The 22980-nt window shown below is 38.4% G+C and overlaps 3 protein-coding genes and 1 long non-coding RNA gene across 7 annotated transcripts; 2 read left to right on the forward strand and 2 right to left on the reverse strand.

The window, feature by feature from the left end:
* The first annotated feature begins 1143 nt into the window (after positions 1-1143).
* Positions 1144-4219, forward strand: LOC111479967 (transcription factor BIM2-like). 3 transcript variants are annotated; one of them, XM_023124898.1, is made up of 7 exons: positions 1144-1419; positions 1529-1634; positions 2215-2338; positions 2421-2516; positions 2811-3241; positions 3602-3719; positions 3822-4219. In XM_023124898.1, exons 1-7 carry the CDS (start codon positions 1368-1370, stop codon positions 3927-3929), a joined length of 1035 nt encoding a protein of 344 aa, XP_022980666.1. In that variant the 5' UTR covers positions 1144-1367; the 3' UTR covers positions 3930-4219. The 3 variants fall into 3 exon arrangements, with proteins under 3 accessions (XP_022980666.1, XP_022980668.1, XP_022980669.1); XM_023124900.1 differs by having other exon boundaries at positions 2814-3241; XM_023124901.1 differs by having other exon boundaries at positions 2269-2338.
* Positions 4220-4863: 644 nt separating this feature from the next.
* On the forward strand, positions 4864-6937 carry LOC111480011 (U3 small nucleolar ribonucleoprotein protein IMP3). Of its 2 annotated transcripts, XR_002717725.1 has the most exons (5): positions 4864-5148; positions 5241-5348; positions 6163-6237; positions 6393-6703; positions 6853-6937. XR_002717725.1 is itself a non-coding variant. In XM_023124961.1 (4 exons), the coding sequence occupies exons 1-4, from the start codon at positions 5015-5017 to the stop codon at positions 6625-6627; spliced, it is 552 nt and encodes a 183-aa protein (XP_022980729.1). In that variant the 5' UTR covers positions 4864-5014; the 3' UTR covers positions 6628-6744. The 2 variants fall into 2 exon arrangements, 1 of the variants encoding a protein (XP_022980729.1); XM_023124961.1 differs by lacking the exon at positions 6853-6937 and having other exon boundaries at positions 6393-6744.
* LOC111480038 lies at positions 6250-8039 on the reverse strand. Its single transcript, XR_002717727.1, has 3 exons — positions 7993-8039; positions 7357-7832; positions 6250-6448 (listed from the first exon to the last, which is right to left on the reverse strand). It is a non-coding gene; the product is annotated as an uncharacterized LOC111480038 (long non-coding RNA).
* A 478-nt stretch (positions 8040-8517) lies between these two features.
* LOC111479990 (pollen allergen Che a 1) lies at positions 8518-9568 on the reverse strand. The gene is made up of 2 exons (XM_023124928.1): positions 9348-9568; positions 8518-9267 (listed from the first exon to the last, which is right to left on the reverse strand). The coding sequence occupies exons 1-2, from the start codon at positions 9514-9516 to the stop codon at positions 8660-8662; spliced, it is 777 nt and encodes a 258-aa protein (XP_022980696.1). The 5' UTR covers positions 9517-9568; the 3' UTR covers positions 8518-8659.
* Between the last annotated feature and the right edge of the window lie 13412 nt (positions 9569-22980).

The raw sequence follows: 22980 nt of genomic DNA on the forward strand, positions 1-22980 counted from the left end.
AGACCAAAGGGATGCTCTAATCCTCAGCATGGATAGTTCGATTGAATTTTGGATTTTGGATTCAGGTGCATCTTTTTATTCGTCTCCAAATAAGGAATTGTTTCAAGTTTCAAATATGAAAAATTTAGAAAGGTGCAACTCCCCGACAACAAAGCCTTGGAGATCGAAGGAAATGAGATGTCTGCATGAAAACTCATGTACGAAAGAAGTGGACCTTAAAGGATGTTAGATATATTTCTGATATTAAGAAGAAACTGATCTCTATTTGTCAATTAGATAGTATAGGTTATGCAACAAAGTTTGGAAAGGGTTCGTGGAAATCAATGGACATTAAATGATGTTAGATATATTCCTAGTTTCAAGAAAAAACCTGATCTCTATTGGTCAGTTGGGTAACACAGGTTATGCAACAAAATTTGGGAAGAGTTCCTGGAAGATTGTGAAGGGTATTATGGTGGTAGCACGTGTCACAAAATTTAGAACCTTATACACCACTACAGGGTGTACGAACACGGTTGTTGTTGTTGAGAGTGTTTCAAATTAAAGTCTATAACACAATAGACTCGAACATATGAGCATCAAAGGAATGAAAATGCTGGTTGCGAAAGAGTTTTTAGAAGGTCAGAAATCAGTTAATATGAGTCCTCGTGAGAGCTGCATTAGGAATAAACAGATAAACATAAACGAGTTAGCTTCATAAAGGCTACCAGAGAATTGAAGAAAGTGCGGTTGGAAATGGTCCACACAGACGTTTGGAGACCATCTACAGTTCTATCACTTGGCCGATCAAAGTCTATGACACACGGTTGCTGTTGTTGAGAGTTTTTTTTTTTTTTTTTTTCTTTTCTATATTTGTACTGTATTGGAATTAAATATTTAGTTAAATTACTTTAATAATAAAAAGCAAAAACAAAAAATCCTTAATGCTTGAATTTACAAGACCTAGGGACTCAGGTAGGCAAGGAAAGGCCCAAAGGCAGGCTTCAAACCCAAACCCAAACATAGGCCCACTGGAAGCAACTCTAAGGTCGGTGCTAAATCGGCGCAAATTAGCAGTCGCCACTACCAACAGAAGCCTTGCAATAATTTCAATAATTTCAATTATAAATAAATATTTAAAAAAAAAAAAAAAAACAAAAGCAAATGAAGAAACAGATATCGAGTTCTAAGTCTCCACCCTCTCCTCCAGTTCTAGGGCTTCCATTGCTCTCCAAGTCTACTCTCAACCTTCTTCTACTTCTTTTACTCTGCCGTTCGAATACTTCACAATATCCCTCCCTTTTCATTTCTTCGTTTCCTTACCTTCTTCTTGGAGCTTTCAAATCTAAGGTTCCAGGCACTGTTTCGGCACTGCATTCGGATTACCAATGGTGAAGTCTTCCAAGTCCGTCCACGAACGCTTCCAAGATGACGGGAACGGTATTTTCTCTCTCTCTCTCTCTCTAGTTTCTGGGTTTTGAATTGAATCCTCAGTTTTTTATTCTTAAGAAATGAAATGGTTCATGGGTTTCATTTTTTTCTTTTACAGAGTTGGGAGTGAAAATAGAGGGGAAGAGTGGGGAAAGCAAGGCGAGTGGTCATCGGTCTAAACACTCCGAAACCGAGCAGCGAAGGAGAAGTAAAATTAATGAAAGGTATGTTGCGGCCGCGTACTGCTTATACTTCAATTTGTACCAAAAAGTTGTAATGATATTCTAATTTGATCTTTTTTAAGAAAAAAAAAAAAATTGGCCTTTTGTTTTTCGGCTTTTTGAGCTGATACAAATGGCTTTTTGGATACTTCAGCATGTCTGAGGGATACGTGTATTTCTATTGCCTCGTTTGAGTTATGTTATGTGAAAATAAAGCGAAGCAGATTTGTATGGTTTCTCAGTTAAATATATGGGATCATGGGTATTCAGATGTTAGAGCAACTCGTATATGTTTTGTCGCGTTTGGATATTAATTGGAAGTCGCTTCAAATTTTACCTTGTTCAGGATTGTTGTATGAACAGTAGCACATTGACTTGCCACATTCTGTTTCAATGAGTTATATTTTATGAAAATCATTTTCTTAGATACCAAGATGCTGCTGCATTTCGCTCCATGAAACGATATGTAAAAAAATTTACTCGACCTTGTGGATTATTTTCTTTTGAAGTGTTAATGGATTAGTTTTCAGGATATTTTCTCTTTAATTTTTTATATGCCCTTTTGTTCTGGGTTTCTTTTTAGGATCTTCGTGACAATCTCACGTTTTTGTGAAATATTGTGTTCTGATGGGGGCAGATTTCAGATTTTGAGAGACCTCATACCTCAGAATGATCAAAAAAGAGACAAGGCTTCATTCTTGTTAGAGGTATGTCTCGCATATTACCTATTCTAGTTTTGAAATTCCTTGTTAGTTGTATAAATTAATCTTTGACATATTTGTACATCAGGTAATTGAGTACATTCAATTTCTACAAGAGAAGTTAAATATGTACGAAGGGTCATGCCAAGGTTGGAATTCAGAGCCTTCAAAATTGGTTCCATGGGTATAATCTTCTTCTTGATTGACTTTTGTTTTCACCTTGTCATTCACCAGTTTGGTGACTTTCTTGCTTCTTTTTTCTGGAAATTGAGTTAGGAAGGTCCCTTAATTATGCTTTTCATGTTAGAAATCGTTTTACAATATTGTTCTTTCTTTTGAGATTATGAGAGTCATGGATGGATAAGCAACTCCCCTTATTAATGAATGAAACTGCGAACAAACACTTAAAAGCTGCCCTGGCATGTTTGTTCTCCAAACTCTGAAATATCTTGTAATTTGTCTAATCGACTTCTGTCAGAAGAACTATAGAGCTGCTGAAAGTTATGTTGATCATTCCCAAGTGGTAAAGCGGGGTTCCAATCATGAGAGTGCTGTCGTTTTTTCCCAAGCAATGCTAACAAATGCACCGAATGTGATGGATGCTGACATGGGTCCTGCTGCAGTATTAAATGCGGTGGATCATACCTTTGTCTCTGCTACTCAAGGACTCCCTATGGGCATGCATGCACAACCAATTGTATTTGAACCTGTTGGAAGAGGTAGTTTATCAACCGAGTCTTTGGACGAGCCTGCATCAGGATCAGAGAACATCTCTTCCAAGACCCAGACCGAATTATTGCAGGGTCGAACCCATACCACTACTGGTTTTCTGAACCATGCTGTTAGTGATCAGGAGGATCTCTCTGTGGAAAGTGAAATGGAGGGTATCTCAGGTGTCTATTCCCATGGGTGAGCATCTACCATGAGTTTTATATGAATTGTGTCTGACCTTCTTGATATTAAATTTGGAAGATGCTGCTTCTTTCCCTTTTTTAGCTAAATTCAAATATCCTCGGCACAATCGTGAAAATGTGTAGTTGCCTTGCCTGCATGAGGCAGTTCCTTGGTATCATCTTGCCCTTGTGATGGTAGATAATTGATTTGATAAAGCGAGAAGAGGCTTTTTATGTAATTACCAGCTCTATTTTTTTTCCCTGTAAATGTTCTTATAAGGCTTGAACTGTCCTGAATGTAATTTAATCCATGTTCTGGTTTTAGCCCTTTAGTTTTCTTTTGTATTATGATTGACATGGTTTCTGTATTGAGCAGGTTACTAAGTACCCTGACCCAGGCCCTGCAGGCTTCAGGCGTTGATTTGTCACAGACAAACATCTCAGTGAAAGTTGATGTAGGAAGACGAGCAAATAGATCGTTGTCCCTTTCAGAGGTTCAAAATCTTCACCTTGGCCTTTTGAAGTCTTTTCTTCTGCTAGCTAGTTGAATTGATGTGATGTTGTTTCTTCTGTGATGTGATCCATTATTTCACCAGGATGACAAAAAACAATCTTTGAACAATCAAGTGACGGCACAGAGTTTACATGGCTACTTCAGTGAGGACTCAGAACAAGCTCACAAGAAGCTTAGAACAGGGGTGTAGTGTGTTACACTGAGCTGCTTCTTTATCTTACCCCTGTGCCTTCTTTGTTCTCTTCCATCTTCGAGTGTGATATTATTATTATTATTATTATTTTTTCCTTAAATGGGTGGGTGGGGGTGGTGTTTTGGGGGATAATCTTGGCCATTTTTTTTACAGGTCATGGTCTGTTAGCAACTGGGATTTCTTTGATTGTAGATGGCTTTCTCCTTATGTATTGTAGCCTGTAATTCTCCAGATTAATGAGATCCCCTGAGAATATTTTTAGTTGCATGGTTTATGAGGTTAAAATATTTGTATCTCTAGGATGCTTTTATTTCAGATTGGATATCCAACAGTTCTTAGTGCTGCTCTCATTTAGTTGAGTCGCTAAGAACGTGGAAGAGCCATCAGCAAGGCCACAGGAGCATTGTTGCCATTGCCCTCGTCTTCCATGGCTTCATTCTCGACCTCGAGCCTCGTGTTCATCAGAAAATGTAAACCCCATTTCCCAATCATGAACGTAATTACTCTTCTGATCAGACTAATATTTACAAGTATTTAACTCACTCAATAGTTTTTTCTAAAATAAAATTAAGTTTCCTTACATTTTTCAATTATGTTACCAGGGTATTTATGCAGTAAGGACACCCAATTAATTAAATAATTATAAAATAATTCTAAAGAAACATGAAAAATATATTAGATTTGTTTTGGTCTTACCCATATTTGAAGATGTTAGAATTTGTTTGTAAATAATCAACCAAAATAATATAAATGAGAGCCAAGTTTCGTTTGTGGGCTCATGGCTATGTAGTTACCACCTCCTCAGCCCAATTTCTTAGGCCCACTACATAAAGGTGGGCTCAACAAGATACCCTTACTGCCCAAGGCCCAGCAAAATGTTTAGGGCTTTTGATTGTTTAAACCCTAAAATTTTGTTATTTTCTTCTATCTCTGCCGTCGCCCACAAGCTTTTCTTCGCCGCTCCCACTCTCCCTTCTCCCTCTTCTGTTCTCCCACGTTCCCTTCTCCGGCGACACTCTTGTTTGTTCGACACCAAGACCTTCTTCAGCTGCGAACTGTTTTGAGGTGAAACAGAAGAGCCGATGAGGAAGCTGAAGTTTCACGAGCAGAAGCTTTTGAAGAAGGTCAACTTCTTAGAATGGAAGAGAGAAGGAGGTCATAGAGAAACCCAAGTGATGCATCGCTATCACATCACCGGACGGGATGATTACAAGAAGTACTTTCCCCTTTCATCCATCTTCTTCTATTTCTACCACTTTCTTTGTGTTTACCGCTTTGATTTTTATTTTATTTCATTTGATGTTTTAGGTATTCGAGCATATGCCGGGGCGTCCAGAAGCTGGTTTGCATGTTGAAGAAGATGAACGAGAAAGACCCTTTCCGATTGGAATTAACCGAGAAACTCCTCGAAAAGCTGTGAGTTCTTGCCTCCTTTTGGCTATAATTTTAGACACAATTTCCTGCATTACATTAAGCAAGTTTGTCGTCTATTTGTGTAAATTAGTGATGAGAAGAAATTTATGGCATGTTGTTAGACTGTTCATTCGATCACTGCCAAAATCTCCCCTTCTAGCTTAGTAGAGGTTCTAACAATTCAAGGGCTAGTTATGAGATTGAGAGGAGTCATTACATTCAAATCCTCCAGCCACAATTGTGTTTGCATTAAAAAAATGATCCACATTTGTGTCATCGACGCAAACTTCTTTGATAAAGCATTGCTGATCATGTTTCTCTTATTGCCCAATACTCTTTAGGGTTTATAGAATGAAGGGTTTGTTTCTTATTTCTTCTACGAATGATTTAGACTTTAGTTGTCCGATTTACGCCTATACCTATCATATTAAAGAAACTATCAACTTTTCAATGGACTTATCAATATCTTTTGGCTCAATGTTTCAAGAACCACTTCATTTTTTCAAGCTGTCCAAGATTCTGGACTAATAATGGCTTAAGAAACTATCAATATTCATCATGAGTAATGTGTATTATAATTTTCTAAAGCTGAAATCATTTTAAACTTGTCAGTAATAATATCTTTTCGTCCAACGTTCCAAGAAGCCAAATCCTTTTTTATAGATGATCCTAATCTGAATGAATAATTTCATGCTAATCTGACTAAACTGAGATGAATTAATATAATCTGATTATATATAACCATGTCTACTATTATTTGCAACTTTATCTGTAACATATTCCCACCTTTGCTCTCCTGAAAAAAAAAATATAACAGGTACAATATGGGCGTGATACCAACCAGACAGAGCTTGAATTTATGCGATCGCCTGTCAGTGTCATCCTTTTGCAGGTAAAACGAACATCCTGCAGAAAATAATTCATTTCTTCTTTGGAGTTTTTCATGTTTTCTACTGCTAATAGCCCAGTATTACCAATACATGAACCCTCATCCTTTTGCTGCATATTATTTTGACCTCAACCCTGTTTTCCCCTTTCTCGTTGCAGACGGAGGCTGTCGACAGTACTGGTACGTTTGAAATTCGCCGAGCACTTGAGGGAAGCTGTTACATACATTGAGCAAGGGCATATTAGAGTTGGTCCAGAGACAGTTAATGACCCAGCATTCCTAGTTACAAGGAACATGGAGGACTTCATCACATGGGTTGATTCATCGAAGATAAAGAGAAAGGTTCTACAATATAACGATAAGTTGGATGATTTCGATGCAATGAACTGTTGAGAGATGAGTTGTACTATCCAAGTTTTGGTTCCTTTTGGAGCACCTCATCTTGTATGAATCCTTTCTCTGCCACCCTTATTAAATTGGCTAATTAATATAGCATTCAGTGTTCTTCCATTTCCTTTTCTCATACCATATATAATTTTACATTGTTTTATGTTACGAGCCTCATATCTCAGCTTCATCAATGTTGCGTAGCATGTAAGGTTAAATTCTATTCTACCATTTTAGATCTAATTTTGTGTTATGTAGAGCCAACGAGTTTGGATAAATTTAGGTTGTATTGATATATTTGATATCTATTTTCATTTGTATTAAACTTCATTAATTAGAACAATTGTAATGATGAATTTATTAGGAAATTTTTATGTATTTTGTTCATTCTATGATGACTATATATCTTCTAAAAAAAAAAAAACCAATCTATCATTCATTATTTACTAATATATTAGAAAAGCATTATCATATTTTAAAAAATTGAATAGTACATTTAATTTTTTTGTCAATTACAAAAAGAAAATATTACCCATGCCAAACCATCTCTAGATATATACATGATATGCCAAACCATCTCTAGATATATACATGATGTGACCTTTTTATGTAGAACATTCTTAAAATGATGTCATGAACTTAATTTGCTAAAATGATATCATGAACTTAAAGTAAACAACAAAAAGTTATCAATAGGAAATATAAATAAAACCAAAGAAAAGATTAAAACGATACCCTAAACAATGCTCGGTAAGTAAGTGTCTTGCCTTTATCTGAAATAAAATAATAACAAAGGTTGTGACCACATGAATAGTAACAAAGGTTGTGATCCCATGAATAATAACAAAGGTTGTGACCACATGCAGAATGAGTCAAGAAATGTAAACACATAAAGAATGATAAGATCTATAATTTAAAATTGTCTTCTCTTAGGTAGCTTTTCCAATTTGGGCAAATTGGATAGGAAGTACTTCTCTGCACATGACCCATATGTGCGAGCATGGGCTCATTAGGTCAGCTTGCATACCCCTTGGGCTGTAATGTTATTTGACAAATCATATAGCGACACATATCATAACATCACATATTAAGCATATCACACATATACATGTGTAGGACCACTAAGCATGTGTCATCATACGTAAAGCAATTCTTCCAACCAAATCGATAGTAGAATCACTTACTTAGTTGATCTAGACCAAAGCTGCTATCTGAAATTTAATTGTACCAAAAAAGTCCCACAATCATAAATAAGAATTCTACTATTAGAATTTTGTATAAAATAATTTAAACCAGTTAAAAGTAGTCATGCTGACTTTAAACACTTATGAAGAGTTAAAACTAGTAAGAAAGGGTCCGAACGTATCATACCCAAGCCAGCTTAGATGCCGTTAGAGGAGGTATTCTCCAACTAGCATTTCTTTAATTGTAAGGATAATATTGCAATATACTTGCGTCAATTCGAGGAGGAATATAAAATGTGTGAGGTGAAATATAAATGGATACATCGGTTCATAAGATATATATTTATATTTCCAATACATATTTTAAAAAATAAAAATAGGATGGGATAAGAAAGAATCTCTCCACCACCCGCCGCACCGCCTCTGTTATGCAAAAACTACAAGCAAGCCAAATACGATCAATATCTTTTATTAAAACAAAAAACATTTGAGGCAATATGAATTTACTTGTATATTTTAATTCTTATCAAATACTTCTTAATCCATAAGTTATTTATTTATTTAAATATAATTGAATCGAATTTCTTTTGAATTATCATTTTAACGTAGTGTACTAGTAGCTTTAAATTCTCGGAGTTTAATCGCCCCTTAACTAAACAAGCTCGGGAAAGTGAATATTTTGTGTTGGGTTGGAAGAATATGAGGATGGATGTACTTCAAATTCTGATTCAAAGTTTAAATAGTATTAGAAAAAACCCAATATTGTGTTCCTCCACTTATTTCCGATATTCTACTTCTTACTCCCCACCATCACACCTCTTCACATCACTACAAATAAAATCATAAATCATCCTTCATGGAATCTTTTTCACTCTTGGCGGACCAGACGGAATACCAGGGATCGGCGGCAGAAATGGCGGTATAAACGGCGGCAACACCGTCGGCGGAGGAGACGGCGGTGTTAAAATTGGCAACGGCGGCATAGGAATGATCGGAATCAACGGAGCTGGCGGCTGGAACGGGTTCGGGATCAGCGGCGCCGGCTGCAGAGGGTTGGGCGGCAGAATCGATGGCGGCTGAATAACCGGCGGAACAATCGGCGGAAAAGGAAGCTGAGGGTTCACTTGTTTGGATTTCAAAATGTCGGTGTTCTTCCGATTGCACGAAGTGGGCTGTTTCAATGGCTTGAAAGCGAAATACCCAGCTGAGAAAACCCTGGTGCCATCTCTGATCTTAGAGTTCTTCAGTTTTAGAGAAGAGGAAGTAGCAGAGGAGGGTACAGAGCAGAAGGGGTCACTGCTTTTGATCATTTTTACAGAACAGGTTTCCATTTTGTTGGTGTGTTCTTGCACAGAGAATGGCAAGACTACTTTGAAATTTCCATTTTTGTTGGTCTTCGCTTGCTGTCTGAAATTGGTTTCAGAGGTTGTATGGTCTCTGCATTCAACTGCAACAATGGCTCCTGCAAGCAAAGAATATAACCTCAAATTAGATGCGCCTTTAAGTGGTAAGTAAAGATCGTAAACGAGAAATAAGAAGGACCTGAGATGAAATAGGTAGACTTGGAGAGGCGTTGTTGGGAACAAGTGTCGCAGAACACAGTGCCGACAACAACAGCAGGCTTGTTGTTGTGAAGAGTGTGAGAGAAGGCATTGTGGGAAGTGAGGCTCAGAAACAGAGCAAAGAGAAGCAAAGTCCAACACATCTTCATATTGCGCACAATTCTTAGAGGAACTGTGAATACGAAGTGGAACCCTGCTCTCCTTTTTATACCAATCTTTCAAAAACCAAGGCCCTCTTTATCCCTATCTAAATTCCCATATGGGAGTGTTCTGGAAACTCTGACAAATGAATAAGAAGAGAAGAATTGTGAATGATTCACATAATTGGGAATGGGGCCATGTTGGTTCACGAGACAAGTAGAGTCACCACACACACCAATTTTAACTCTTTTCATCTAATTGTCTTCTATGTCATTTAACACAAATTGGGCCCATAGATGAATGTTCTTTCCACTTTTAGAACCTTTCACTTCACTAACACTTTGTTCAGAGTTTGAATCTCATTTAGAACATTCGGAGTTGGCGATGAATCAGCAGCAATCGTAACGGGTCATATGGATGTATGAAAGTAATAGAATTGAGTCCAAAGCTAATCAGATTTCACTCTCCACCCTCAAAATGTCATTTCTTCATTGAAATTTTTTATTTGAATCCTTTAAGTTTCAAGTTTGTTTAGTTATCAAAACATCACGTTGCCTTTTGGGTTTCCTTCAAATACGGTCGTAAGACAAATGTACAAAACGGTAGAAAAATGGAGAATGGGGGAATAATTGTTGGCAGACATAAGAAGAAAAGAGCTACAAGACATGAAAACATGAGTGAAGATGATGATGTTCTTGGGTGTTCACGGGTACCCAATACGAAGGGCACAGACAATGGGCAGTGTCTTCATCATCACGGGCTGTTCATATCTATAAAGATTTCTTTTTTGTGTGTCTTTTTGTTGAATTCCATTTGGTTTCATTTAATATCTACCTTGTCCAATTCTGTGTTGTTGTCTTCATTGCAAATTAGAACGACAGATGGCTACTCCCACCTAACGCCCGACTCACATTTTATCTCTTATGTCTCATTACCATACTGCTGAGCCAGATTCACACATTGCATTTCCATTTCGAACAGTTTGCTAATACATAAACCAATTTCCAATTTGACAATACAAAATTTAAGGAATAATAAACAGATTGAATTTCAAGTTCCAATTTGACAATGAACTTATTTATAGAGTGCTGCTATTCTAATTTCATGCGATGCACTCACTTACCAATTCTCTCACTTATTTGCAACCTTCCAAGCTCTTCTAGGCGTTCAAGACTGCCGTTATTAGGTCAGGCAACCACTTATGTGTGGCAGATGACAAACTAAACAATTCAAGGAAATGAAAGACAAAAAAAAGGTTAACTACTAAATGAAGTAACAACCTTCAATGAAGAAGATTTAAATGATAAAATCTTACTTATAGCAAGGGTTCCAAGTATAGAGACAATTTTGGTAGTGCTGAGTGTTCATGGTGTAGGAGGAAGTGCTCGGGAACGGTGTTTAGTTACTCGATTGATAAATTTGGGTCCCCACAAAATTCCATGTACGGACTCTAACATACATGTGTTAGGATCGCACAATATTAACTAAAAAAAGTAGGACACAAGAGAATGAAGGAGACAGAAAATACCTTTTTTTTATATATTTTTAAAACACTACCTAAAAGGATATATATATAAAATTCATTTTATTATATATAGTTTTACTAGATATAATTATCAATTATATATACCTATTTACTATACATAGTTGTTTAATATATAAACTATTTACTTCATATGTCATTTATTATATATAGTTATACTCGATATAGTCTTTTACTATATGTACTTGTTTACTATTTACTTTATATGTCACTTGCCATATATAGCTTTACCCGATATAATATTTTACTCTACATAGTTGTTACTATATATGATTATTTGCTTTACATGTGATTTATAATATATAGTTTTACTATGTATAACCATTGATTGAGCTATAAATAAACAACCGACTCTATAACCCAACAATTTTTTTACTTGGAGACAAATCCAATCAACCAAGAATTTTATTCTCAAACGACTATCATCATCTTCACCACTGTAGTAATTGAAGCTTTGCACAACCTCAATTTTCCAACATCGACACATGTTAATATGTTTTCTAGAATCTTTGAACCCTCTATCTTCTCCAAACACATAACCTAAAGAGTGAAATGATATCATCTTATGATGTGTTTTGTCTTTGATAGACCAGGTTTTTCATGAACTGTATGATACTCTAACTATCTACATGAAGAAACTTCTCGCGCTTGTCTAATTCTTCTAGATAGTCTGTCATCCATATCACCTCTTTTTTAGCATCAACTATTGCCACGTACTCAACCTTAGTAGACGAAGGAGCAACACAATTTTGAAGACTAGACATCCAACTCATCTCATCATCCATGACTTGCTCTCACTTGATTGTATCCTCCAATTGTAGAGCATAGTCGAAGGGCTTTGGTTCTCCTGCATCAGTCAGCAACAAATAGTATAATGAAGGTACATACCTATCTAGTAGTCTGATAGTTATGGATAATCTTCTCAACATCTGCTCAAGTGTCATTTGCTCCACCTCTGGCTCCTCAACAACAATCTCAGAAATTTCTCGAGTATCTGCTACAATATCACTATGTTAATTATTTTGCAACTCAACCTCAACTCCCACTTGCTTTACTGTCTCGAAACCTTTATTCTCTTTATTATTGTACAGGACATCTTCATCAAAAGTCATGTCACGTTGTCTCAGGATTATTTTGTTCTTGACATCCCAAAACTTCTACCTAAACATGTCAGAATCATAACCTATGAAGTAGTACTTCACAGCCTCAACGTCAAGCTTATCACTCTACTCTGGATCAACACGAACATACGCTGTGTAGCCAAAAGTTCTCAAGTGAGAGTACTTGAGTTATTTTCCTGTCCATACCTCTTATGGAAGCTTGAACCCCAAGGGTACTGGCGACCCTATATTGATCAAGTAGACTGTTGTATTTACAGCATCAACCCAAAATGCCTTTCGCAAACTAGAACGAATCCTCATACTCCTTGCTCGCTCATTCAATGTTATGCTCATTCTTTCAGCAATACCATTTTGTGTTGCTTTATCAGGAACTGTTTTTGTTAATCTAATTTTCTCAGCTGCACAAAATGCTTTGAATTCTGACTTGTCGTACTTTCCTCCATTTTCAGACCTTAAGCATTTTGGGTTCGCCAACTAACCTCCAATCGTAAACCTGACTCGATTATCAGGGGTCCGGAAAACCATAGAACTGATTGATGATATGTTATGATTTATGACGGTACCCTGTGTGGGCTACTATGAAGTTTGCTAGTTAGTTTCCTATAGTGAGTCTGACATGAGCGGCAGAGGTCCACAATTGTATCTTACGAGTTGGTTATGATTATTGTTCATTTATGTGAGTTATGCGGTTATACGGGGATGGTAAGGGTTCGCCAACTAGCCCCTCATCGTAAACCTGACTTGATGGTCAGGGGTTCGAATAACCATAGAACTGGCCTATGGTTTTAGGATGTATGCTTTGTGCCCTGTGGGGATTATTTGGAAGTTTGCCAGTTAGTTTTCTTTTAGTGAACTTGCCACGAGCGGCAGGGGTCTACAGTTGCACCTTAGAGTTGGTCGAGCTTTAGCATGCATGAATCCTATGAGACTTATACCGAGGTCGCGCCTCAAGAACTTATAGATATGATGATGATGAGAGACTAACTGAAACAACTAACTAGGTCTCTAGCGACCTTAAGAATATTCCAAGGGTTGGAGGTTTAGATAGGACCAAAAATCAAGAGAAAGTAGAATGAGTAAACCTAGGGTGTAACCTAAGAAGAGCCTATATGAGAAACGAATCCCTAAAAGAAAATAAGATACCGTATGTATGAACAAGACTAAGAGTTAAAAACGAAATATGAACTACCAACAAGGTGCTTACTGAACATATTTTATTTAATCTTCTCTGCTACTTCAACATTCTTTTCAAGTGGAGCTTGACGTAGCAATGGAACGGAAGCACATGTGAGTTGTTGGCTATAGGGAATGTCATCACACTTTAGTTTGGAGTTCCTTTGTACTTACTATTTCATGTATTTTAATTAGTTTGATCTTGTGGTGTATTTTAGTGGTCTTCTCTTTATATAATTTTTTTAAAGTAAATTTTCATTACCATTTTAATTGAATTTCAAAGTGCATGCACGATGCATTTTTACTTATTTTCACATTAGTAAGTAACCGTCCATGGCTCGAGTCCTTCGAAAAGTTAGTCGTTACAAGGAGAGATATAACCATATATATAAATTATGTATCATATATGAGATATAGTTTTTTACTATTAGTAGTTGTTTAGATCCTTTCATTTACCATATATATATATATATATATACCTAGCTTTACAGCGTGATATGGAATGGTGTGGTTGCTTTCAAAATCCATGGTTGAAGGTGCGAAGAATTCAGGTTTCTTTCCCAGTTTCTTAACCGTGAGAATAGGAAGAGATTCTATTTCAAAGGAGATTCAATACTCATAAGGCTCGCTCTATTTCTAAAAAGGACCCTCACCACCTAGATATTGAAAGGCAGCAGAAACACGACAGATAGCAGGTAATGCGGATGGATCCCCCGGCACCAACTTTTGCCGTCAATAATGGCAACTTTCCTATCATATTTTATTATTGATCATAGGCTCATATTGTACATTCATTTATTGTTCCTGATTCCTGATCATGGACTATCCGTTTATTACTCTTTCCATTTTATTTATAATTTATTTAAATTATAAATATAGAACGGTGTGGTTTTAATAAACAAATATTTAAAGTCATCTGCTCACTTACTACTTTTGAGGGTTGAATAAACAGCTTCTCTCTCAATATTTGCACAAAGTTAATGATCACTTGAATGGAAGAGTCCACACTTGAACTTTGAGCCTCTCCTTTGAGCCTCTCCTTTGAGCCTCTCTTGCTTGATTCACATAAAACCATAGACATTTATGGTAAAGGCAAGGGAACAAAGATAAGGTGCTATCCCCCAGCCAAATATATCATCAAACCATACTCATCGGCCAAAGAGGGATTCAACAAATGATGAAAGAACCAACTACAATAACAAATATCTCAATATCCCTAGTTTATACTCAAACCCCTCGATCAAAGATAAGAGAGCCAAGACGTTTGTCAGTTCCTTCTCAAATATTTCATAGAGGATAAATAATATAAATAAGGAAAGGTAGAGAAAGACTTAATCTCACAATACACCGTAGCAACTCATCTACCCACATGATCACAATTTAAATCTAGAGTTTGGAACTTTTCACTATTGATCTTAAGTCCCGACATGACATCGAAAGCCAAGATATGGTTCGATATGAGGAAGGACTTCTCCTTGCCAAAGCAAAAGAAAATAGTATCATCCACGAATTGACGATGTGACATTGACACCCTATCCTTCCACACCTCAAAACACTCGATAATACTGTCTTCCACCCCTCTCGAGACAATCCTCCTAAAGAGTATCCCACCACAAGCAAAAGAGAAAAGGCGAGAGAGAGGATCATCCTGCCAAAGGGTCTCATGAACTTAATTTAGGACATATCGAGAAATTTTGGAGAACTTGAATTTTTTGAAGGCTCGAATCAAGCTCGAAAAGTAGACAAACAAGTAAGTAACCACATGGAGCAAATTTTAAGAAATACTTGAAAGAGTCGAATAGGACCAATGCCCAATTATGCTATTAGATAATGCTATGTGCTCTTGAATACATATTATAAGTTAGCCAAGAGAGATTAGAGTTTACTTCATACCTATAGAGTTCAGTTCACCCTATAGAGAATCCCAAGAGTCATAGAAGGTATACTACTAAGGTACCTATAGTTGTGTCTAATGGAGAGACATGGTCTCATATTGTTCTAACCCGATAGGGTATGAGAATAGGAAGATTATTGTTTCTGCTTGAAAAGGCAATGCAACATGTATTTACTATCTTAGCCTTAAAAAGGGGATATGATAGATAGTTTACTATACCTAAAATAGGTAGTTCACAATTCTAATCCGATGAGGGTTTAGGAATAGAGAGTTTACTATTTTTTGCTTGAATAGGTGATGCAACACATATTTAATGATATTAGCAACGGACAGATATTGTTAGGTGTCACAATTACATTCTTATGGCAATGGGGACTGTGATTGTGCGGTACTTGTTCTAACCTAGCGAACAAGTCAGCCGTAAAAAATTTGGACTTTGCAGACAACGTCGACATATGCTTGAGCCTCGAGTCACGTTTGTGAGAAATATTTTAGAAAACGTGAGCGAGGAAAACGTTTGAAAATAATTTGAAATAATTGAATAAAGCAACGCTATGTGAACATGTGTTACTTCTGAGATTTGTCTCTGTCTCTGTGGGTCTAATGAACCTGACTATTAGCAAGTCATTTAACTTTTTGTATAAGTTAGCTAGCTCAGGCATAATTGTATGACATTCATTTGTGGCAGGTGATCTTGCCCCCGATATAAAATCAATCTCATGATTTATGTGCTCAGGTGGAGATAAATACTTTGTCTGACTTCCTTGTCTCACGTCACGATGTTTTTGTATTGATTGTGAGGCTTTTATTTGGGTTGACTCACTTGAGCTTCCCTCTTCAAATACGGTGCTGAGAACGAGCTTAGGATCATCAAGGCTAAGATCCGTTCTCAACTTTAGTGCCGACATCATTTTCACCTCTCCTAGCTGACGGGTGTTTTTTTGGATGATCATTGGATTGGATCTCATTACTACTAAGTATTTGCTAGGGGCATGGAAATGACTTTGTGTTCTAGTAGAAAGTTCACCCCTAACACAATGTCAAAGTCATCCATCTTGACTATCGCAAAGTTGGTTCGTCCAGTCAAAGTCCCTAACTTGATCGGAGTTCTCATCACAACTCCTAAGACAGGTAGAGCTAATAACTTAACGACCTTCATCTTTCTTTCTTCTTGATGCCAAAGGATATTCAGGTGTATTGTTTTGATCTTCGATATGAAGTTGTAGGTGGCTCCAGAGTCGAAAATATTGTTTTTGGCCGCTTTGTGATTAACCCAGACCTCGTTAGAGAATGGAAAATTCTCTCTAGAAGATTGGAGAATTGACCTCTTAATCTCCAATCTCTAGTGGATTTTTTTCAAGAGACACACACAAGCCTTAGTTTTCTGTTAGTCATAGCTAGGAATACTTTGAGGAAGAATAGAAGATTCATGAATATCATCGGAACATGAGATCTCATCATAATGTATTATATCGTCATGCATCTCATGTCGTCATAACATATTACATCATCATAATATATCATAGCATCATAACATATAATATCATCATAGCATAACATATGATCAAAGCATATCATATCATAATAACATATCATATCAAACAATGTATAAGAAATATGCTATGGTATAAACGAAATGCCATGATATGTAATGATGATTCATGATATCTTTTGAAATAAGATGCACAACCTCCCTATATATCATGTCATGGAGACTATATTATATATGAAATAATGTATAATAATTATGTACCCATAAAAATGGGTTCATAGCTCAGTGGTAGAGCATTTGACTGCAGATCAAGAGGTCACCCATTTGAACCTGGTTGGGCCCTTTCTTTCAATTATGGTATGGCCCTTTCTTTCAATTATGGTATGGTATAAACGAAATGCCATGATGATCCACGATATTTTTTGAAATAAGATGCACAACCATATCCACAATCCTGGGGGAGAATGCAATATGATTGTGTCCTAAGTCATCGAGGACAATGACTAAGTTATAAGTTGGGGAGAATGCAATATGATTGTGTCCCAAGTAGGTTTTCATCGGGGACGATGACTAAGTTAAGTGGGGGAGAATGCAATATGATTGTGTCCCAGTAAGTCATCGAGGTTCTCATCGAGTACGATGACTAAGTTATAAGTTGGGGAGAATGTCACAACCATACTATGAATCCACTAAGTTATAAGTTGGGGAGAATGTCACAACCATACTATGAAGAGAGAGCACCGAGGACGATGACTAAGTTATAAGTTGGGGAGAATGTCACAACCATACTATGAAGAGAGCATCGAGGACGATGACTAAGTTATACGTTGGGGAGATGGGGAGAATGTCACAACCATACTATGAAGAGAGAGCATCGAGGACCATGACTAAGTTATAAGTTGGGGAGAATGTCACAACCATACTATGAAGAGAGTAGGTTGTGACTCTCACGCCATGACATGTAAAGCAGCGTTGAGGTTCTCATCGAGGACGATGACTAAGTGAGGTTCTCATTGAGGACGATGACTAAGTTATAAGTTGGGGAGAATGTCACAACCATACTATGAAGAGAGCATCGAGGATGATGACTAAGTTATACGTTGGGGAGAATGTCACAACCATACAATGAAGAGAGTAGGTTGTGACTCTCACGCCATGACAAGTAAAACAACGTTGAGATTCTCATCGAGGACGATGACTAAGTTAATTGGGGGAGAATGTCACAACCACACTTATGAAGAGAGTAGGATGGGGGAGACTGTCAGAAGACGATGACTAAGTTAATTGGGGGAGAATGTCACAACCATACTTATGAAGGGAGTAGGATGGGGGAGAATGTCACAACCATACTATGAAATGTCACAACCACAACCATACTATGTGACAACCATACTATAAAATGTTACAACCACAACCATACTACGAAGAGAGTAGGTTGGGGGAGAAGACGATGACTAAGTTAATTGGGGGAATGTGACAACCATACTATGAAATGTCACAACCACAACCATACTATGAAGGCGAGTAGGTTGGGGGAGAAGACGATGACTAAGTTAATTGGGGGAATGTGACAACCATACTATGAAATGTCACAACCACAACCATACTATGAAGAGTCACAACCACAACCATAGTATGAAGAGAGTAGGTTATGGAAGAATGTCACAACCATTATATGAAGAGAGTAGGTTGTGACCCTCACGCCATGACAAGCAAAGCGGCATCCCTCAAGAGATGCTCATCCAGCCACATGCGGGCCAATATAGAAGAGTGTCATGATGCGATCGAGGAGGACGATGCATCATCCAACACACCACCACGCAAAGTGGGGATTGAAGACAAGTTGAGACATAAGCAAGACAGAGACATCAGAATAGACATGAAGGACAAACATAGGTGTTGTTGAGGGGCCGGGTAGGACCCCAGGCCTTAACCTCAAAAGTCGTAGTTTTGGAATGAATTTGGGCATGCGGTTCGGGACTTGAGTTGAAATATGAATGTTCACCAAGTTTGGTGTCAATCGGACATCGGACGGACAATGCACGACACCGTATGTGAAATTTGGGAATGCGGTTTGGGACTTAAGTTGAAATATGAATGCTCGCCAAGTTTGGTGTCAATCTGACACCAGATGGACAATGCACGACACCGTATGAGGAATTTGAGCATGCTGTTCGGGACTTATGTCCGTCCATATGAAATATGAATGCTTGCCAAGATTGGTGTCAATCGGACACAATACACGACACAGTATGACCAGGGAGGTTGTGCATCTTATTTCAAAAGATATCGTGAATCATCGTTACATATCATGGTATTTCGTTTATACCATAGCATAATGCTCTACCACTGAGCTATGGACCCATATATCATGTCATGGAGGCTATATTATGTATGAAATAATGTATAAGAATTATGTACCCATAAAAATGGGTCCATAGTATCACAATCTGCAATATGATTGTGCCCCGAGTAAGTCACGAGGTTCTCATTGAGAACGATGACTAAGTTAAGTGGGGGAGACAATATGATTGTGCCCCGAGTAAGTCATCGAGGTTCTCATCGAGGACAATGACTAAGTTAAGTAAGGAAGAATGTCACAACCATACTATGAAGAGAGTAGGTTGTTACCCTCACGCCATGACAAGCAAAGCGGCATCCCTCAAAAGACGCCCATCCGGCAACATGTGGGCCAATATAGAAGAGTGCCATGATGCGATCGTGGAGAACGATGCATCATCCAACACGCCACCACGCAAAGTGGGCATTGAAAACAAGTTGAGACATAAGCAAGACAGAGACATCATAATAGACATGAAGAACAAAGAAGGCTTGTTGTTGAAGGGCCGGGTAGAACGCCGAGCCTTAACTTTAAAAGTTGGAGACAAGTTGAGACATAAGCAAGACAAAAACATTAGAATAGACATGAAGGACAAAGATAGGCTTGTTGTTGAAGGGCCGGGTAGAACCCCGAGCCTTAACCTCAAAAGTCGAGATTTTAGAAGGAATTTGGGCGTGCGGTTCGAGACTTAAGTCCGTCCAGGTGATTGGTGTCAATCGGATACTGGACGGACAATATATGACACTGTATGACCAGGGAGGTTGTGCATCTTATTTCAAAAGATATTGTGAATTATCGTTACATATCATGGCATTTCGTTTATACCATAGAACTAGTGACCTCTTGATCTGCAGTCAAATGCTCTACCATTGAGCTATGGACCTATATATCATGTCATGGAGGCTATATTATGTATGAAATAATGTATAAGAATTATGTACCCATAAAAATGGGTCCATAGTGTCACAATCTGCAATATGATTGTGCCCCGAGTAAGTCATCGAGGTTCTCATCGAGGACGATGATTAAGTTAAGTGGGGGGAGACAATATGATTGTGCCCCGAGTAAGTCATCGAGGGTCTCATCGAGGACGATGACTAAGTTAAGTGGGGGAGAATGTCACAACCATACTATGAAGAGAGTAGGTTGTGACCCTCACGCCATTACAAGAAAAGCGACGTCCCTCAAGAGACGCCCATCTGGCCACATGCGAGCCAATATAGAAGAGTGGCATGATGCAATCGAGGAGGACGATGCATCATCCAACACACCACTACGCAAAGTGGGCATTGAAGACAAGTTGAGACATACGCAAGATAGAGACATCAGAATAGACATGAAGGACAAAGATAGGCTTGTTGTTGAAGGGCCAGGTAGGGCCCCGGGCCTTAACCTCAAAAGTCAAGGTTTTAGAAGGGATTTGGGCATGCGGTTCGGGAGTTAAGTTCGTCTATATTTCAACATAAGTAAGACAGAGACATAAGTCCGTCCATATTTTAACATAAGCAAGATAGAGACATCAGAATAGACATGAAGAACAAAGATAGGCTTGTTGTTGAAGGGCCAGGTAGGGCCCTGGGCCTTAACATCAAAAGTCAAGGTTTTAGAAGGGATTTGGGCATGCGGTTCGGGAGTTAAGTCCGTCCATATTTCAACATAAGTAAGACAGAGACATAAGTCTGTCCATATTTTAACATAAGCAAGACAGAGACATCAGAATAGACATGAAGGACAAAGATAGGCTTGTTGTTGAAGGGCCAGGTAGGGCCCCGGGCCTTAACCTCAAAAGTCAAAGTTTTGGAAGGGATTTGGGCATGCGGTTTGGGAGTTCAGTCCGTCCATATTTCAACATAAGTAAGACAGAGACATAAGTCCGTCCATATTTTAACATAAGCAAGACAGAGACATCAAAATAGACATGAAGAACAAAGATAGGCTTGTTGAAGGGCCGGGTAGGGCCCCAGGCCTTAACCTCAAAAGTCGAGGTTTTGGAAGGAATTTGGGCATGCGGTTCGGGAGTTAAGTTCGTCCATATTTCAACATAAGTAAGACAGAGACATAAGTCCGTCCATATTTTAACATAAGCAAGACAGAGACATCAGAATAGACATGAAGGACAAAGATAGGCTTGTTGTTGAAGGGACGGGTAGGACCCTAGGCCTTAACCTCAAAAGTCGAGGTTTTGGAAGGGATTTGGGCATGCGGTTCGGGACTTAAGTCCATCCATATGAAATATGAATGCTTTCCAAGTTTGGTGTCAATCGGACATCGAACGGACAATGCATGACACCGTATGAGAAATTTGGGCATGCGGTTCGGGACTTAAGTTCGTCCAATGCTTGCCAAGATTGGTGTCAATCGGACACCGGACGAACAATGCACGACACCGTATGAGGAATTTGGGCATGCGCTTCGAAATTTAAGTCCGTCCATATGAAACATGAATGCTCGCCAAGATTGGTGTCAATCGAACACCGGACGAAAAATACACGACACTGACACCGTATGACCAGGGAGACGTGCATCTTATTTCAAAATATGTCATGAATCGTCGTTACATATCATGGCATTTTGTTTATACAATAGCATAATTTGGAAAAATGGAAACAAAGGGCCCAACCAAGTTCAAACTGGTGACCTCTTGATCTGCAGTCAAATGTTCTACCACTAAGCTATGGACCCATATATCATGCCATGGAGGCTATATTATGTATGAAATAATGTATAAAAATTATGTACCCATAAAAATGGGTCCATATTGTCACAATCTGCAATATGATTGTGCCCCGAGTAAGTCATCGAGGTTCTCATCGAGAACGATGACTAAGTTAAGTGAGGGAAATAATATGATTGTGCCTCGAGTAAGTCATCGAAGTTCTCATTGAGCACGATGACTAAGTTAAATGGGGGAGAATGTCACAACCATACTATGAAGAGAGTCCATAGTGTCACAATCTATAATATGATTGTGCCCCAAGTAAGTCGTCCTGGACGATGACTAAGTTAAGTGGGGGAGACAATATGACATCAGAATAGACATGAAGGACAAAGATAGGCTTGTTGTTGTAGGGCCGGGTTGAACCTCGGGCCTTTACCGCAAAAGTCGGGGTTTTGGAAGGAATTTATGCATGCTCTTTGGGACTTTAGTCCGTCCATATGAAATATGAATGCTCGCTAAGATTGGTGTCAATTGGACAAAAAAACTAACTAGGTTTGAACTGGTGACCTCTTAATCTGCAGTCAAATGCTCTACCACTAACCTATAAACCCATATATAATGTCATGAGGCTATATTATGTATGAAATAATGTGTAAGAATTATGTACCCATAAAAATGGGTCAATAGTGTCACAATCTGCAATATGATTGTGCCTCGAGTAAGTCATCGAGGTTCTCATCGAGGACGATGACTAATTAAGTGGGGGAGAATGTCGCAACCATACTATGAAGAGAGTAGGTTGTGATCCTCACGCCATGACAAGCAAAGCGACGCCCCTCAAGAGACGCCCATCCGGCCACATGAGAGCCAATATAGAAGAGTGTCATGATGCGATCGAGGAGGACGATGCATCATCCAACACACCACCACGCAAAGTGGGGATTGAAGACAAGTTGAGACATAAGCAAGACAGAGACATCAGAATAGAGATGAAGGACAAATATGGGCTTGTTGTTGAAGGGCCGGGTAGGACCCTGGGCCTTAACCTCAAAAGTCTCATCCAACACACCACCACACAAAGTGGGCATTGAAGACAAGTTGAGACATAAGCATGACAGAGACATTACAATAGACATGAAGGACAAAGATACGCTTGTTGTTGAAGGGTCGGGTAGGGCCCCAGACCTTAACCTCAAAAGTTGAGGTTTTGAAAGAGATTTGGGCATGCGGTTCCGGACTTAAGTCCGTT

The sequence above is a fragment of the Cucurbita maxima genome, unplaced genomic scaffold (genome assembly GCF_002738345.1).
Source record: "Cucurbita maxima cultivar Rimu unplaced genomic scaffold, Cmax_1.0 Cma_Scf00005, whole genome shotgun sequence".
In the NCBI taxonomy this organism is placed as follows: Eukaryota; Viridiplantae; Streptophyta; class Magnoliopsida; order Cucurbitales; family Cucurbitaceae; genus Cucurbita; species Cucurbita maxima.